The 19,283-nt window shown below is 33.3% G+C and overlaps 1 protein-coding gene across 3 annotated transcripts in view; it reads right to left on the bottom strand.

Annotated features, from left to right (window-relative positions):
• Positions 1-19,283, bottom strand: part of Itgav (integrin subunit alpha V) — a 92,880-nt gene that overhangs the window by 29,528 nt on the left and 44,069 nt on the right. For all 3 annotated transcript variants that reach the window (XM_058580304.1, XM_046447365.2, XM_058580305.1), the window contains 10 exons: positions 17,555-17,600; positions 14,865-14,990; positions 13,723-13,767; positions 12,750-12,793; positions 12,606-12,662; positions 9,931-9,983; positions 9,311-9,513; positions 5,343-5,534; positions 2,803-2,848; positions 1,035-1,142 (listed from right to left, as the gene is read on the bottom strand). In XM_058580304.1, coding sequence (XP_058436287.1) covers positions 1,035-1,142; positions 2,803-2,848; positions 5,343-5,534; positions 9,311-9,513; positions 9,931-9,983; positions 12,606-12,662; positions 12,750-12,793; positions 13,723-13,767; positions 14,865-14,990; positions 17,555-17,600 — 920 coding nt within the window. The remainder of the gene's footprint in view (positions 1-1,034; positions 1,143-2,802; positions 2,849-5,342; positions 5,535-9,310; positions 9,514-9,930; positions 9,984-12,605; positions 12,663-12,749; positions 12,794-13,722; positions 13,768-14,864; positions 14,991-17,554; positions 17,601-19,283) is intronic.

Here is a 19,283-nt window from a genome sequence, read left to right as displayed (position 1 = left end):
TGCAAGTAAAGAATGTGAACAGTGTTCCTCTAAGTGATGTTAAAGTACACAGGGCCAAAAACTTCCAATAGTTTTGTATTTATTTTCACATATGAGAAAGATATTGTCTTTTCCATTGTGGGCTTTTTTTTTTTTTTTTTTTTTTACTTGTAGATGGACACAATACCTTTATTTCGTATTTTTTTTTCTTTTAATGTGGTGCTAGGATTGAACTCAGTGCTTCACATGCATGCTAGGCAAGCGCTCTACCACTGAGCCACAACCCAGCCCTCTCCATTTTATTTTTAAAATACTTTGAGATAAAGTATGAGTCAGTTTAAAGGAAACTTAGGAAAATTATAATACAGGTAGAAAGAAAATATAGCAAATATCCTGAGTATCACACACATGATAAACTTGGAAAACAATGGGGCAGAGAAGTCAGACACTAGACTTATGAAAAAATATTGTATTTTTCTTTGGAAACCAGAAAAGAAACAAGTAAAAGATCAAAATATAAGGGCAAAGTAATTTTACCATACAGCCATACAGATTTGAAATCTGAAAAAGAACATCATCTTTTAAAGATTTCATTTAAAGGGTTAGGTTTATGGCTCAGTGGTAGAGCTCTTTCCTAGACTATGGGAGGCACTGGGTTCGATTCTTAGCAACACATATGAATAAATAAAATAGGTCCATCAACAACTAAAAGAAAAAAAAAATTTAATTAAAAAAAGATTTCATTTAAAAGGGCCTGTTTAGAATGAAATTTTTATAAAATGAGTTCTGAGATCTTGTTAGCTTTTTCTTCTTTTTAAATATATTCATTGACCATATATAATTCTTTAAAAAATATAGTAATTTATTGAGTATTTCTGGAGCATTCTAGAAATTTTCCTTGGAACACTATTTCTATAATCCAATCTATGGCCAAAAAATGGAGTGTATCCACAGAAACTGCTTTAGTAATATTTTAGCCCTGCCATCTTAATTTTTAATTGTTCTTACAATAATCGAACCATTAATCATAACTATTATTAAACACATATCCTTACCAGGAAACTTTGAGAGCTGTCCCAGGCAATGGGCAGGTTTTATTGTCTTGATTTAAAATGCTAGGATATACTTCAAGGCCAGCATTTACGGTGATAACAGGTCTGGCCCTGTTTTTAAAAAAGGGAAGAAAAAAAGTTCAAACTTAGAAGCTGAAACTTGGGTTGATCCCAGCATTTTAGGTTCACATTCACCATGATACAGTAACATCTAAAGCATTCTTTCTAAGAGCAAAAAACATTGAAACAAACTTTTAAGTGTAAGATGACCAACTGCCTCGGTTTGCCCAAAACTTTCCCAATTTCAGCACTGAAAGTCCTGCATCCTGGGAAATTGCTCAGTTCCAAGAAAAGCAGGACAATTGGCCAACAAATCTGAACTCAGTCCATTAAGTAAGTTACAAGGTCCCTACTTAATGCAATGCAACATGAGTGTCATAAATCTATCTGTATTGACATAAGATAATCTCTAAGATACATCCAAGATGTAACTGTAGTAAAAGGAAAAGAAAATCTCACAATAAATAAAGAATGTCTACAGACACACATACATTTATGCACATGATCTCTTTTAATACATGAGTATTTTTTGTAGGACATACCTAATAAACTAGTAATTGACATGAGAAAATATATTTTTATTCTATGATCTTTACGCATTGTTTGAATATGCACCACATGCAGGTATTACTTCATTAGCAGCAATTTTAAAGCTAAAACAATAAAATACAGTTAAGCACTCCTAATTAAAAAAAAATCCAAAATCTGAAACTTTTTGAGCACAAACATAATGCTCAAAAGGTTGTGGATTTTGAACCATTTCATATTTCTTATTATAAGGGATGTTCAACTGGTAAAGTCTATGTAACTATTTCAAAATTAGAAAAATTCTAAAATCTGAAACATTTCTGATCCCAAGAATTTCAGATAAGGTATTTGCAACCTGTAAATATAGTTTTCCAAATTCCAAACATCCAAGTTTACATCTTGTACAAAAATACAGTAGACTCAAGTCAATGAGATTGCCTCAAAACGACAAATCCCTGAAATCTGTAAGTACACACATTCCCCCAAAGCTGTAATTAGGTTGAGCCATCACAAACTCTACCACCTAGCATCGATGTTAGGTTTCCTACCATGCTTAATCTCCATCTGTAGAAATATTAAGCTACTTGAGATACCAGTTGATATTCTATGAGAATTGATGAAATAGAGAAAACTGGTAATATATATGAAGTTGGAAAATAGAGAAATATGAATTTTTACACATTTTTCTAACAAAAAATATTCATGTGGGGATCCATTACATAATCACTGTGGTCACAGAATACTGGGCCACAAACACCAGGCTGGTTTCCTACCTCTTATAGGAAAATACAGCCTATACATTTGATGTGGGGAAGGGGCTCACAATGGAACCCAGGATCTGGTACCTGCTGGGTTAAGTGCTCTACCACTAACAACATATCAGCCCCTATCCATACGGTTTTTAAAGAGAAATGAAAAATATAGGAGAATGTCTCTGAACAAAATTTAAGGACAATAAGCAAAAACTCTGAACATTTTTCTAAATAAAAAAGTCTATACTGTTCTTTTCTTTGAGACTTCCTTGTATAAATACTCTTTACCCACAGCAAATCCTGAATAGAAAGAACAAACAAGTTTTATCCTTACTCTAAGAAAATTAAAACTGAAATTCAAACACTGGGACTTAACTAAAAGAATTTTTTAAAATTCAAAATATTCCCATAGTACAGAACATGAAACATACCTGTATAACACAGCTCGATCTACACCAAAAGCTCCTACAATTAAGTCTTAAGCAAAAGCAAAAGAATATGTTAGTAATAATAATTGTTTTTAAAGCTTATGTATCATTCTAGAAATGCTTAATGCACATAAGATTTAAACATTTTCTCAAAACTAAAAGGTTCTAAGATAAGATATATGAGGATAAAACACTGGAAAACTATAACAAGTGTTCATCATTGCAAATGCTCATCATAAACCAGACTTTCATTCAGGTAGATAAAACCTTTTTCTTGGCTATTTCATAAAAAGAGCACCAAAAAGGAAGTGTATAGCCAGCAAACATATACACTCCCCAAAAACAAAAGCTTTACAGATACCTGTGTATTTATACTTTTATTATAAAATTTTCCGCCAGTTCTCTTGTTTTAGAAACAAAACCAAGAAAGCACATATACATATGTTGAATATGATAGCAGGCAGCATTCAAATCAGCAAGAATAAAATACATTAATTTTTATACATAACAGCATAACTGGTCAATGATTTAAAAAAACTGAAACCACAGATGCATTTTACAATGTATCCAAGTTCAATCTAAGGAAACCTTTTCTAAGCAGAGAAGCATACAAGAGCAAATAAAGACAGACAGATTGAATTATATGAAAATTCAAAACATCTTTATGCCAAAGACACAAACATGACAAACTGGGAAATGTATAAAAGAGCTAAGAAGTTAAAAATTGTCAATATTTAAAGCACTGCACAAGTTTAAAAATGAAGGAATGAAAGAAAGAGAAATTGCATCTCAATTGAAAAGGAGAGAAAAAAAACGTAAAAAGGAAATTCCAAAAGTAAGTATACAAATAAACAACAATGCTTATCTTCATTAATAGTTAAAAACTGTTAACTGAAACAACATAATATTATCTGTGGCTCAGGAGGCTGAGACAGGAGGATAATGAGTACAAAGCCAGCCTCAGCAATGGTGAAGCATTAAGCAACTCAGTGAGACCCTGACTCTAAAAAAATACAAAATAGAGCTGGGGAGGTGCTCAGTGGTCCAGTGGCCCTGAGTCCAATCCCAATACCAAAAATAAATAAATAAATAAATAAAAATAATAATAATAATAATAATACATCTACTAGGTACTCCAAATTATTTTAAAAGAGGTGCAGTGTGGGAAAATGATTATTTTTTTACTGCTAGTGTTTTTGAAAAAGTTGACAAAAGCCATTTTGTAGAGGAAATGGGATTATTTTTTAAGGCTGTTCATAAAGTACACATCTTTGACATACCAATTCTAGAATTTTGTCCTAAGGAAATATTCAGTGGTATGCAACAGAATGACATGTAAAGATATAAATGCCCTCAAATAAGGTAACATTAGATATGATATAGCTATTTATTAGAGAGAAACATAAAATTTATGTTTTAGAAGAAAAATAGGGGAATTGTTTCTGATACTTTAAGAAAAAAAATATATAATAAAAAGTTTACAAAGCATGATTCTGCTTTGTTAAGAAATATGTATGAATGCAAGCCAGGCGTGGTGGTGCATGCCTCTAATCCCAGCAGCATTAATCCCAGGAGGATCAAGGGTTTAAAGCCAGCCTCAGCAAAATCAGGCCCTAAGCAGGTCAGTGAGATCCTGTCTCTAAATAAAAATGCAAAAAGGGCTGGGGATGTGGCTCAGTGATTAAGTACCCCTGGGTTCAATCCCTCGTACCAAGAAAAAATAATAATATGAATGCATAGGAAAAATATGCTTTGCTGTATTTTCTAAAAGTTCTATAACAAATATTTTATTATAACATACAACTGGAAATAATGCCAATTTATAGATAAGAGTAAACTTTATGTCTTATTTCTAGAAACCTTTCAACATACTTGTATATTGAGCTTCTATTAACTATTTCAACAACAAAGGTGATCTACATTCTCTCATTTTTTTAGAATAAAAAGAAGACCTATTTTGATCCTGGATTCATTGTAATACTCCAAGTATATAAGAGCCTGAAAAAGGTTTTGCTTGTTCTAATGGACTAACCCAGTGAGCAAGTTTGAGCAAATGACTTCCTCAATCTCTTCTCACATATAGAAAAATGTCCTCATAGTAACCTAACTTAGCTTGTGTCCCCTCACAAGCCTTATTAAATAAATAATTTACCTTTAAAAAAAAAATCACATTAATTAGTCAAATCCACAAAAATGCTACATCATTAAGCACAAAAACAATGGCTAACATTTAAAAACTTGGAATGAGCACTTGGTTTTTGTTTATAGCTTCTACAACATTTTTCTGACATTTTATTATAGACCTCAAGACAATGAAACAGACTCAGAGTTAAGTGTTTCATATTGTATGCCACCAGGAAACAGCTGCCTTTCTTCCTGTCCCCTGTACTGAGAACAGTGTCTTCTGTACAGGGGAGGCCTGATCAATGCTTGGAATATTCAACTGAAATAATTTGTAATATAAACCAAGAGAATGGCAATTAGTACTCTTTGCTATTTGGACTGAAAAAGTGCACGAGCCACATGCATTTACAGAAAAGCACCTGGATATCCATTCTTGTCTATGTCTGTGGCTCCCTTCATGGAATAGCCAAAGCTTGGTGGCATGCTCTGTGCAGCCCACTGCCCTTCGAGGATCTGAGATGGCACTGTGTTCAAGCCTGTTGATCTTCCATTGAAAATATAAACAATTCCTTTTTTATCTTCACCCCCATAGGGAGCAGCAATTGCAATATCTGTGGGAGGAAAGGAGAGTGAGGATGAGAGAAGAAAAGAGAAGGGTAACAATGATTCAGGAGAAAGGGGACAGGGAAGATGGGCAAGACAGAGAGAAGGAAGTCTTAGTGTTTACAATTATTTACATAGTGATCTTAATATTTACAGAAAGCTACTGGGGAATGAGACTGATCGAATTATGTTATGTGCATATATAAATGTGCCATAATGAATCCCACTATTAAGTATAATTATAATGCACAATTTAAAAAACTGAAAAAAAAATTTAGAACCTCTTGATCATATTAAATATTGATTCAAAATTCAACAGAGTACTTTCTATTCAACAGTAACGATCTAATTCAAGGAGATTCGAGCAAAACTATGTAGAAATGACATTAATTCAGAGCAGATATTTTTGGATCTGACCCTGGGCAAACCACTTAACCTTTATAGACTTAAAATGCTTTATTTTTAAAATTAGGAGGTAGAGAGTGAGGTGGGCATTTGTCAAAAGATTCATCTAAAGTTCATTAGTTCTCAAATTTCTAGCTTATTTAGCTATGCATAGCTTTTGTTTTTCCTAAGCAGAAGTAAATCCAGCTCAGAAATTTGAAGGTTATAACTTCATGCTGATCTTGCTCAATTTATAATGAAATGACATAAACAAATAGAATTTAAAATTCTTAAAAAAAAAAACTCCAAAATATCAAATGGTCACTATGATCTTTATAAATTCGAAGATATATTATAAACCCATCCACTTCTCTGTCTCTGCTGCTACCACCTTAGAGAAGCCCTTGCCAGGCTCTGCCTGCACCCCTGGAGCAGCCACTCAAGTGGCCTCGCACTTCTAGTCTTTCCCCATGGCTCATTCTCTTCAAAGCCGGCCAGTGTTAACCTTACTGTCTCAGATCCCCCTTCTTGATAGCCTTCAATTATTTCTCAAAGCATTTAGAATAAGACCTAAGTCGTGCCTGGTATGTCTTCTGCTCACTTTGAAAATCTCCTCTCCTACCCTCTCTACCCTCCTCCTTTTTGTTTCATCCACTATTCCCAGCAATCTTGGCCTTTTTTCTATTTCCTAAACACACCAAGTTAATCTCTGGGCATACCTTTGCTGTTTTCTCGTCCAAACAGCTTTTGCTCGACAGCTTTTCAAGCCTTGCTGCTTCCGCTCGCCATAGATCATAGATGAAATGCTATCCTGTCAGTGAGGCCTTTCCTAGAAACTCTAAGAGGCCGAGTACTTGTCCCTCAGGACCCCTACTATATTGTACTTTCTTGGAACTCTTGGAACTCCCTATCACAGTACTTTGTCTTAAAAAAAAAAAAAAAGCCCAGTCACACTACCTGCATTTCCTCATTTTTTTGTTTACTTACTCTATGAATCTCCATAAAACAAGCTTCATGAGATCAAGGACAAATATCTGTCTTGCATCTAATGGTCCCTCTGTACCTGCCACACCAAATAGCCTCCAGTTCCTTAATGTATCCAAACTGTTTTATTCCTGCTTAATGACAACCCCTCAGACACCAAAGATACCTTGACCTCTCACCCATTGTATAAGACCATTATGCCCACTGTGATAATCACATTCTAGTGTTTATTTTTTTCACATATACATTGCCACTACATAAAGACATGGGTGGGTTCATGCATTTTAAAGAGGGAAAATGTATATGTGAAAAAATGGGCTCATTTTCAGCACCTACCATAACATTTGTTCTTAATGGGAACTAAGAATGTACCATCCTTTAAAATTCAGTATTTAAATTATTTAAGAATCTCTCTGTTATTCTTTTTGAAGTTTTAAAAGGTAAATATAATTGCTAAATTAATATGTGCATTAAAAAGTATTTATTAAAATATAATTTCCCAACAAAAGATGGCTCTAAAGTTAAGATATTATTATTACAAATTATCTTTAATTTTTCTAATCCCTTCAATATTTTATACATGCTTATTATCTTTTCCCTTGGCTGTCATTTTTGAAAAGCACTATGTTTTCATGCAATCAATTTTCTCCTTTGATCATTTTAGTTGCTCTCTTCTGGTTGTTTTTTTTTTCCTCCCCCCTGCTTTTCTGAAAAGATGTTGACAAAAACTGCACAAAATTACCCTGGAGCTATGTAAAATCGTGGAATATAAATTTATTGTTTTGCCTTTCATAACCCTCTTGACAGTACCCAGTGTTTTCCTGATGAGGATAGGTAGAAAGAGTGGGATACAGAAATACAGAAGCAATGACACTTAATGTTATCAGCCATGAACAAAAATAGAACCATGTTATATTATAATTAATGATATATTTACACAAATCCAGCTCAGACAATTTTCCACTAAATTCCTTATCTTTCAAGAACTACTACTTGGGACAATAAGACCTAAGGTAAAACCTTGGAAGACCATCAACACCCTCTATGGAATCTCTCTCTGGAAGTAAAATCTCTTTATAAAAAAATTCTAAAACTTCAATGTTTTTAGCTGTTGTTTATATTTTTTGTGTTGGCAGATCATATCCTATTATTAAAATCTAATAAGAAGGATGAGATAATGACTGGATCACAATATCAAGGAAACTTCCATAAATTGGTTAGAATACCCTTGACAGAAAACAAGTCCAGGCTTTCCCAGAAAGCTTGGGAGACAGAGGCCCAGTGATATAGCAAACAACTCATCAATTTTATGCAAAGCAGAACCTCAAATATGGGTCTATACTTTCTAGGTAGTAGTTGTTATTAGTAAGTAATGGTTTGGCGTGTTTTACTGTATTTTTTTCATGTTTTATTATGAGCCGTTTAACGCAGCTTTATTTGATTTATGTTAAGTTATCTTGGTGTCTAAAATCTTCCAGATTATTTTAGGAAGCAAAGTGTGCCTCTGACCTATTGTTCACTAATGTTGAATATTTCTAGGGTTAATCAAGATGACACTTGAGTGGTATATAACATACAACTACCCATGAGGCAGGACTGGAGCCCAGAGTCAAATAACACTTTTCTTTCCACTAGAGAGTAAGTCATCTGTACTTCTGGAGTGTTTTTCTTAATTAATTTCCTTTACATTTTGGGGAAGCATATCCCTAAACACTGTTGGTTATACAAACACACCAACAGTTCATCTCTCTATCCTGTGATCCCTAGAAAGATTTTTAATAGTATTTTTTTAATCTTGGTAACTTGTGGCATATATTTCATGTTTCTGAAAAGAGTTCTATAGTAAAAGCCAACTTTGTTTTTTAAAGATACATATAGCTATTGAAATGATACTATTATAAAAACAATGGACCTTTTACATGTCCCCATGAAGAGACAGAGAGCCTGGCTCAGAAAGTCTTAGACACAATAAAGTTATGACTTTAAAAATATTAGTGGCAGCTCATACTTATGAGATTAGAGTTAGAATCAGCACTTCCTTGACACTGTGCTGGGAGCATTATTTTTGTTTTTCATTTTTTCACTTGTAATCAAATGGACAGTAGAGGGCACTGCCGTTTAGCAGGAGGCAGAGAGAAAAATCAGCAGCTGGCACTGGGCTCCACAGGAATAAAGCTTTCTTCCAGAAATTAACCATCTGACACTCTAACTTGAAGCTTCATGAATAATACCTCAGGAGAGCTGATTTTTTGAAAACTTCGCTCTGATCTTTAACGAAAAAAAAGACAACCTGACTTTAAATATCCTATCTTTCTAGGAAGGTTCACTCATGCAAACTTCTCCAGATGGGTGCTAGGACTTTTCCCAGGTGGACACAGAGCATCCGGAACCCACAGTTGCTGGATTTCAATCTTACCATTGAAGCCATCCTGGTCCAGATCTCCCAAAGGAGCTATGGCACTGCCAAACCGTGCAAAGACCTCAAACCCGTTCAGTTTTGTAGTCTGGAATTCTCCGGAAGCTTTCTGCAGAGACACGGAGACCTGCCCCACCTCTTGGAGTTTGCCATCAGAGCCTCGATCCATGAAAAGTGGTGCTCCAATAAACACATCTGCATAACTGAAAGCACAAAATCTTCTCACCAGAGAAAGATTGGATTCCATCTCTTAGTAAGCATTTTCTTTCTCATTAAAACGCTGCTTCCCTCTTTGCACCTCTCTCATGGCTGTGCTGAAGCACAAAATTATCACAGTAGTTATTTCAAAGTCAAACCTTGCTTCAGCTCTTTTAAAAATCTATAAGTAGTTCCTAAGCTTACTTTTTTTTTTTTGCATTATAAACACTATTGAAAAAATTGTGACCAGCATAGAGTTTGCCTAATATTCATGATTAAGGTTGCTTCAAATTAATTCCACAAATAGAAAGAAAATTAGCAGGAAGGGGATCAAGAAACAAAAGAAAAAAATGTTTAGTTTTAGTAGAGCATTCATAAACACGAAAGGAAACAGTTTTCTAGAAACATTTTTTTAAACTTACTCATCCCCATTAATGTCAGTGGCAGCGACAGAAAATCCGAAATATGCAGCCATCTGAAGACAAAGATAAAAATGAAATGTTTATACTTCATCTAACTGGCTTAGACAATATTTATTATTAATATTTACATGTATTACACGTACCACATTGAAACCCTTACTCTTTTCTCTGCACTTAAGGGCTTCAATCTGAATCTCTTTTGTTTATTACACAACAAAGACAATCAGTTAATGAGTCTTGTTTATTTTGCTAGATTTATGGGAAAAACATTCCACACACATCATTCCAGTATCTTCAACATGTGCCCAAGTATAGTCAATTTTCCTTCCCAGCTCTATTATCTCACTTCCTCTGCATTCCCCCAAAACACAACAGTCAGACACACTAACAGAAAGACAGATGGTCACAGACAGACATTTTAATTGAACCAAAAAATAAGTTTCATACACATATATATATACACATATATGGATGCCTATGCAGTACGGACAATTGACAATAGCTATTAATGACAGATAATAATTGGCTTTCCAGTATGAAACCACTACTATAGAAAAATTACTGTTTGGAAAAAATATAGAAAGGAGCTCATTTTTGTCTCATATTTCATTTGTCAGATGATTTTGCTTTTACTTGTCAGATGATTTTGCTTTTCGATTATACATGGTTAAATGGGTGTGGGCTTATTATGGACTTATAGGCATAGGTAAAAGAAATGCCTTTCCCACCACAGAGGACTAGTGCCCATCACAGTCAGAGCAGCCTGGCTAGAAATAAATGTGAAAAGGAAGTTCTAAAGACAGGCCCACACGCAAAACAAAATGAGGACAAAGGACAGGTTAAAGATGACCAGAGTGAAGAAAGAATCCACACACTGAAAAAGGAAAGTTAGGAATGCTTCCAAAATTTAATTTGGAAGTCTGGAATTCTCCTGAAGCTCTCTGTAGAGACACGGAGACCTGCCCTACCTCTTGGAGTATGCCATCAGTGGCTTGATCAGAGCATCTTATAAGGGAGATTCTCACATTATCTATTTTCTTTTCTTTTTTTTTTTTAATATTTATTTATTTATTTATTTTTAGTACTCGGCAGACACAACATCTTTGTTGGTATGTGGTGCTGAGGATCGAACCCGGGCCGCACGCGTGCCAGGCGAGCGCGCTACCGCTTGAGCCACATCCCCAGCCCCACATTATCTATTTTCAATTGATATAGTGTAACCAAGAAAAGTGAAAGGTATATTCTGTACTTGATGACAAGATCAGAGCTTGTGTGTTTAAGTACTCAGAGTTTGGGGTACCATGTTGATGTGTGACTGGAAAATAACAGAATAATAGTTGCAGGCTTTTATGTTTGTCCTGAAAGTATAAAGGACGGCATTTACTCAGGGGAGTTTGATCCTGAGCACTATGGTTGAAGTATTTTCATTGGATTCTCACAACTATGCCACATGCCTATCTATAAAAAAACAAAAACAAAAACAAAAAAACAACTAAACAGTTAAGAAAGAATGTTTTGTGCAATGCAGTAGCAAACAAATCATGGATGATCCAGGTCGTTACTCATCCAAAGCCCATGTTTTCTAGCCCCTCCCCACATAATAGCTGGAAAGAATGAAGGAAGCTTCATGAAGACATGTCAGCATCCAGAGACACAGGTCATCCGACAGGACACTCTGCTTGAGCCAAAGAAGTCACAACAGCAGAAGAAGACAATCACCCCTGAAATAACCCTAAACACCAATCAACTACAGGCCTTTTGTGTTGCACAGCCACCCTGGTTGCCGCACAGATGGAAGAGGTTTCTGGAGACCAGGGTTCTAGTTTCTCAGCCTATTAATCCTCTCCCAAAACCTAGCCCTCAGGTGAGCATGTAGGCTGGAATCCCAGAGCTGCAAACCACAATGAGGTGTTTTTCTTTTTTTCTCTACTTAACTGTTTGTTTTTTTTTTTATCACTGCCAACTTATTATTTAATTCTGAGATATACAATATTATAAAATGTCTCTACTTGTAAAGAATGCCTAGTACTTAAAAGAACTACATTTTAATTGAAGAATATTTTATTTCATGTAGTACAAACCAGGTTTGCTTGTAATATCTATAATATGTAAAACTGTGCCATGCTGTTTTGCCTCTAATAAAATTAAGATATAGATCATTCCTTAAAGGGAATTGAATGCCATCAGCATAGAAAAGTTTTTCTGAACTTCCACAAAGAAAGTTTTTGTAGTTTTATGTGTGTGTAATTTGATTTTTTATTTCCTAAAAAAAAAAAAAGAAAGAAAAAAAGAAAACAAAAAAACAAAGCCATGATAATCAATTACAAAAGCTAAAGTTTTGCTTAAATTACTTGGCTAAAGCAAAGGTTAAATGTATAAAGCCTATCTTATACCTAAAAATTAAATATTATAGAATCATCACTCCATTTTTATATCACAAAGCAAAGTTTTAAGACATTAGGGAATGTTGAGTGAAAAAAGCAAGACACAAAAATTTAAATAAACCACTTTTTGTTTACACACACACACACACACATACAAACGAGAAATACACCATAATGACAGTTTGATGGATTATCTGTTTGACTGGATGATAGATATCTCTTATACTTCATCTCCCACAATTTCTCTAATGAATATGTACTTTTGTAAGGATGATGTTTTTAAAAGCATACCTGCTCACCAGTAAAATTGTGCAAGGAGGACATGTTTTTCCCATCATAAATATAAACCTGTGTAGAAAAAAATATAAGCACATGAAGTATAGTAAAATAAAAGGTAACACACAGATTTTTAAAAACAATTTTCATCTCTCCTACCATGCCCAGAGTCCTTGCTGCTCTTGGAACTCCCGAAACAAAGTCTGAAAAGAACAACAAAAAATAAATAAATGAACATGTCTTCAATTTTAAGACCAACATTGGAAACTGAAGAAGCAGCTTAAAGTTTTGTTTTATAACTTTAGTAGAAAATGAGAGATTTTTTTAAAAATTGATATTCCAGGGGCTGAGGCTGTAGCTCAGTGATAAAGTACTTGCCTCGTATGTGTGAGGCACTGGGTTCAGTCCTCAGCACCACATAAAAATAAATAAAGATACTGTGTGTTCATCTACAACTAAATAAACATTTTTAAAAATTGATATTCTATAATAAAAAATAGCATTTTAACTACTAAAATCAAAATCTGAAAAATGCAGAAATCATCTCAAGTACTCAAATAAATGCACAGGAACCCTCAAATCACTGTAATCTTCCTAAGCAAGAATTAAGATAATGTAACCTATGAATTAAGAAAAGTTATCCTTAAGTAATGAAAAATAATATAAAGCAAACTGAAATGGGGTAGGGGTGGCTGTGGCATAGAAGTAAGACCAAAGTTGGGCAAAGTCTATCTAAGACTGCTGCATTGAGCTCTGAAGGAACACTGGTACACAGAGGAAGCAGATAACATCTTACAGACCTTGTCCAGAGGCTACGAATCAAACCTAAATAAAGAAGGAATGCTCCAAGAGGACAGAATTTGCTGAAAGCAAAGAGGAAGGAGCTGAAGAAATCACTGACTGTGGTTAGGGTGGGAAAGACACCAAGGCCCACAGCAGGCCTTGAACAACCAACAGAGAGAGAGTAACAGAGACCCAGAGTGGGACTCTCCTCAGTGTACTAACTCTTACTAGTATCTTCCATTTAAATTCCATAAAAATAGTTTCAAATTGCTGAAGAATCTCAATGTCACGTTTCAAACGCTTGATTTAAATTCTTTAAAGGATTAAACATAGTTCACATGCTTCATACCATCTATGCCATCACCGTTGAAATCTCCGACAGCCACTGAGTAACCTACATGGGAACCAAAGGTGAGACACCATGAGGGCAGGAGTTAACAGCGTCTTTGTTAAGTCAACTTCCCTTCAAAATATGATCAAGTAACTCCTTTAACTAGGTAGGGTTTTGTCTTTTGGGGTAACAGCTTAATAATGTATATGACAAATAAATTTTAAAATAATTCAGCTGGGCTCAGTGGCTCATACCTGTATTCCCAGCAGCTCAGGAGGCTGAGGCAGGGTGATGGAGAGTTCAAAGCCAGCCTCAGCAAAAGCAAGGTGCTAAGCAACTCAAAGAGACCCTGTCTCTAAATAAAATACCAAAAAGGGCTGAGGATGTGGCTCAGTGGTCAAGTACCCCTGAGTTCAATCCCTGCTATGCCCCCCCCCAGTGAATAAATAAATAAATAATTCTGTTAAATACTCAAGTACACTATCTGTATTAGAAAAATAGGACTATTTTATCCACTTTACAAAGGAATCTATTAAAATTAGGGTAAATTTGCAGTTCATCAAAAAGAGGAAATAACAGATTCTCTCAATCAGTAAGTACTAGTTCTGTTGAGTATGATTTGTTTTCATAAATAAAAGAGAAATTTAAAGAGAAAGAACAAATGTTAATAAATCCCCAAGACCCAAACTGTAGTTTAGTGAATACTACATACATTAAATAAAATAGTAGATATTTGTACATCTAATGTAGTTTAATAGTAGCTAAAAGTGCAGTAGTCAGACCACCTGGGTCTGAATCTCAAAACAGCAAATTATGTGTGACTTGGGGCAAGTGCTTTTGCCTCTCTGTTCCTCAGTGTTCTCACCTACAAAATGAGAATGACAGTGAACTTTCATAGACTTGTGAGGACTAAATGAGCAAATACACACAAAACATTAGGAATGCCTGGACCATAGTAAGCACATCTGAAAGGTTAGCCACTGTTATCACCACATAAACAATCACACTCTCCAATGTCCATTACTGAAATGTAACACAACCTAAGTACTCAATAACAATTTGAAATTGTACATTACTTATGCTTTAAAAAATCTTAATCTATTTCACATAAAAGATTTTTATCTATTTTAATAATAGAACAAATATAACCCTTTACCTACCCAAATAACTGTCATCAAAAATTGCTTGTGCAGTCCGAGTGGCTAACTGATTATTATACTTGATGCTATAAACTTTGGGGTCATATTTAGATACAATTTCTGCCACTTGATCCGAGATAAGCTGACCTGACCAAAAAATAAAAAAAGAAAAAAAATATATATATATATCTATACACACATACACACGTGCACATAAACATGTATATATAGGTAATAAATGATCTTCTACTGGGAACTCTATGATATAGACAATGAATACTACATACATTAAATAAAACAGTAGTAGATATTAGTACATCTAATAATTAGTCTTAATCCTCCTTTATAATGCTAAATTTGAAGTCAGAGATTCTTTAACTTAAAACTTTTACTGTGCAAGCCAAAACTTAAAATTATTCTCCATTAATAAAAAACTAAAAACACATATTTGGTCTTAATTTACCAAAAATTCAAAATAATGAAATCAAGAACTATTTCCCAACCAAATCTGTAAAAACAAACAACTACTGCAATGATTAAATACTGTTACCTTTATAATCAGAATAATCACGTTATTGATTTAACTAGTTATCTGAATGCCCTCATGAAGCAATCTGGATGGGTGAGCTCACTTTGTCTCACAACCTTAAATTATTAGATAGACATGGAATCCAGATGACTACACAAAAAGCAGATAACCTCCACCCCAAGAAAGGTTGGCTGATTTATTAAATACCACCTGCCTAAAAATTTTGATTTCTGCCGTTTTGAAAGAAACTCATAAGAGCTGAAGTTTTTGAGGTGGATCTAATTTGTTCTGTCATATGGGGCAGCACTTTCTAGGAGCTACTAGTTTATCCTCTATACCTAAACAAACTGAAAACATAGAAAAAATTCAATAAATGTTTTTTGAATCAAAGAACAGAGGAAAATGATAATCTGTTTAGAATAAAACATTACCATTTTTTTATGCAGAGGCAATTCCAAGATCTATTAAACAATTCTATCTAAAGTACCTATTTATCCAGGGTGAAATCTGTTGATTTTAATCTTATTAAAACAAAAGATTCTCTGCCAATTCACTCAGTTTTAGTCCTATATTCTAGACCACTTATAATAAAACTCTAATAAATATAGTATCTATTTGTCCTAATATATAATTAAACGGAAACACAAAAATATATGATGTAATAACTCAAGGTATTAAAAGAACAAGTCATTTAAAAAACATTCACATCTGTAACACCTAAAAAGAATTGCAGTCCTGAGAATCACAAAATCTAGCTTCCCTCACAGTTTTAGTTCTCAGGCATGACCATCAGTTGCTTCCTTCCCTTCTACTGAATGACACACCTAGTACAGAAGAAGAGGAAATCCATGTTTGTTTGGTTGTTTTTTCTTATTGGTAGGACAAAAGGCATGGCCTCCTGCATGCTGAGCAAGTGCTCTACACAGAACTACAAAACCCCAGGCCACAAGTCCATAGTTTTATAACTAACAGGAAAGTATTAACATCCTATTACTTTTTCATATGTATTTTAGAATACCAAGTTTTGTTTTTAAACAGTAAAACACAATTATAATATTCCTAGATCTCTTCCCAATAGACAGATAATTCATGGAAATTCAAATTTTGCTGTTCAGGGTAGTATATCTCACATACTCTTTTCTTCATCTCCTCCTTTGATTTCCCTTTCAACTTTTCATTTATTCCTATTATCATTCCTTCTTATTTCCCTTCCATCCCATTTTCCTTCAGCAAATCTCTCTTTGGCTTCTCTATTACTTTAATGCAAGCGAATGAGGTTCCTACAAAGAACCAAGTAAGGAAAGCATAGTGCAGAACATAAAAGTAAAATTCAGAAATTAAAAAGTACTTTCAAATCCATATATGCATAGGTTTTCCAATTCTTCCAAACACTGACAGTGTTTAAATATCAGAAGAATAATAAACAAGAGTTATGATCTTGTAAATAGCATTTGGGGCAGAAATTATCATGTCAATATATTGACTAAATAAATAATTGTGATCTCTAATGATAAATAAAACATAAACAAAGCAAATAAACAGATTCAGTTAACTATTTTCATACTGTCAGCAGTAACGATCTGTTATTCATTTGTTCAAATGGAAATTTAATTAGGCCTCCCCAAATGATTGAAAAATATAGTTTTCTCTTTGTCAATGCCAATTTAATTATACTTTTAAAAAGATAATAATAAGATCTTCTGTTTTAAAAAGTCCCCAACACTTAAGAGATTAATCTTGATGTCAGTGATTAATGAGAAAATAAACATTTAATTATTCTAATGAGCAATTTCAAAATACTATTAAAACTCTGAGCTGTCAGAATGCCACAATTTGCCTACCCAGATTGGTCCTACTCCTACTAGTGGTTGTGTCATGGCTTCCAGAATACAGACATAAAGAAATACACACCACATAAAATCAAAATAAGTTATTTTAAATCTTATATACTTTACTTTATATTTTACTTTAAAAATATTATTTTCTACTAAGAATATATACATATTTATAATATTTCTTGCTATTTTCTTTTTTAAAAAGTTACATAACCGAATGTTTATAAACATATTACATTTTACATTTCTTTTTTAAAACAGTTTGAAATTTTTCATAGTTGCATGATAAACTAGGTGAATCAAAAACACACAGGCAGTATAGCATAATTTAAAACATATTAACCTACCTTGCCAATAAAAACTACCGGGACCACCAAGAAGTACTCTGTCAGCCTAGATTGAATCAAACAACAAAAGTATATATATTTAAAACAAAGAGCACTAGAAACAGAAATCAATGTAATAAGCATAAAAAAATACTTATGTGTATTTATACCTATTAAAATAAAAGCCAATAATATTAAAATGTTCATATTCATCTAATTCGGTTTTAGTGATTTTTGTAACTTTTATTTAAAAAATTAAATATGAAAACATCATTAAATATCATTTAATGATATTTAATGCATGAAAATATGAAAACATTTTTTCTGTAGAACTCGGCTATTTTCCATGTTTTGAATAATGTATTAGCTCAAAGAATTATTGGGTTACAATAAAAAGTCACTTCTTAATACTATATATGAGATTTGTGACTTCATAAGGAAGTTTTTTTTAATATCAATGAAGAATTTTCTGCTAAAAGAATATTATTTTTAGTGTCTCACATCAGGTGTGAAGTTAGAAGGTAAATTTCTACAAATTATACTTGACTAGCACTTCTTATATCTATAGCAAACTGTAAAGCTTTAATTGGAAGTATTCTAAATTTGAGCACAGTATTTTAGAAATTTCTTCTTGCTGGAGGCAAGAAGAAATTTTTTTTATTCACTCCAAATGCACACATATTCCTTTCAGGCTCTCAACAACTCCATGCCCCAACTATATAAAAACGGTTCCAAATTGTTCAACTTAAAATATATGCTTTCTTCACAAATGGGTTTAAGAAAGCAAACAGTTAATTTAGCAATAACTTGTGCAGCATGAAAATACTTCTAGGGGAATAGTTGTATAGGCATAGGTATAGAAAACGTGGATTTTTAAAAAAAATAACTACTGGAGAAAATATATCTTGCAAGTTTAAGCCTAATGTTTATTAATATACTTTATTTCTGTTTGCCTTCCTTAAAGTTTGAATTATAACTAAAGTAATATGAAACTAAGTGAATTCAAAAATCAAGTACATAGTAAAGAGAGTTAGCAATAATTATTAGCATCTAGTTCAGAAAAAAATTTAATGAAATAAAGCAAATGTAAAATATAAGAAAATGCTTTATTAGTACTCCATCATCCCACGATTTTAATTTCAGTTTGTTTCATAAATTTATGGACTTTTCTTTGTTCACATTTTCCAAGAAAGCTATAAAGTAAGCTTTCCAAGGAAGCTCTACTCTTAATTAATCGATATATTTTTACAACTCTCTAAAAGGAATTACTATTTCAATTTGATCAACAAATTGTTTACATAACTCACAAATAAAGAATAAAATAAAAATTTATAAAGAAAAGTACTTGAGAAAAACTTTGAAAATATAAAAGAAAATTTTATTTTAGAAAAGAACATAAAAGCTAGCAACTCTGAAGGGCCTATTAGAGCCTTGGACATGAGATGTGCTACAATTAAGAAATCACATCAGCTTCCCTGGGTACCTATAGGCACATAAATGGCAAACATTGTGCTTCTTGGCTTTTGTATAATTGTGTAATAAAGTTTCCAATTGATAGTTTTGTGAAAAAAAATTTCAGTTGAAAACAGAAACTTTATTCTATAAGTTCATGTAAGTGGAATATTTAATATTAAGTCACAATAGTTACCTATCATTTACTGAGGAGATTCTTTACTTCCCTCCATTCTCATTGTCATGTCTATTTGATGCCTATTTCAAATAAGCAATGTTTACTAGGGAGGGAATAATA

The sequence above is a fragment of the Marmota monax genome, unplaced genomic scaffold, assembly GCF_021218885.2.
Source record: "Marmota monax isolate L192 unplaced genomic scaffold, Marmota_monax_Labrador192_F-V1.1 WCK01_AAM20220418_F8-fsc00007, whole genome shotgun sequence".
In the NCBI taxonomy this organism is placed as follows: domain Eukaryota; kingdom Metazoa; phylum Chordata; class Mammalia; order Rodentia; family Sciuridae; genus Marmota; species Marmota monax.
This window is presented reverse-complemented; position numbering and strand designations above follow the sequence as displayed.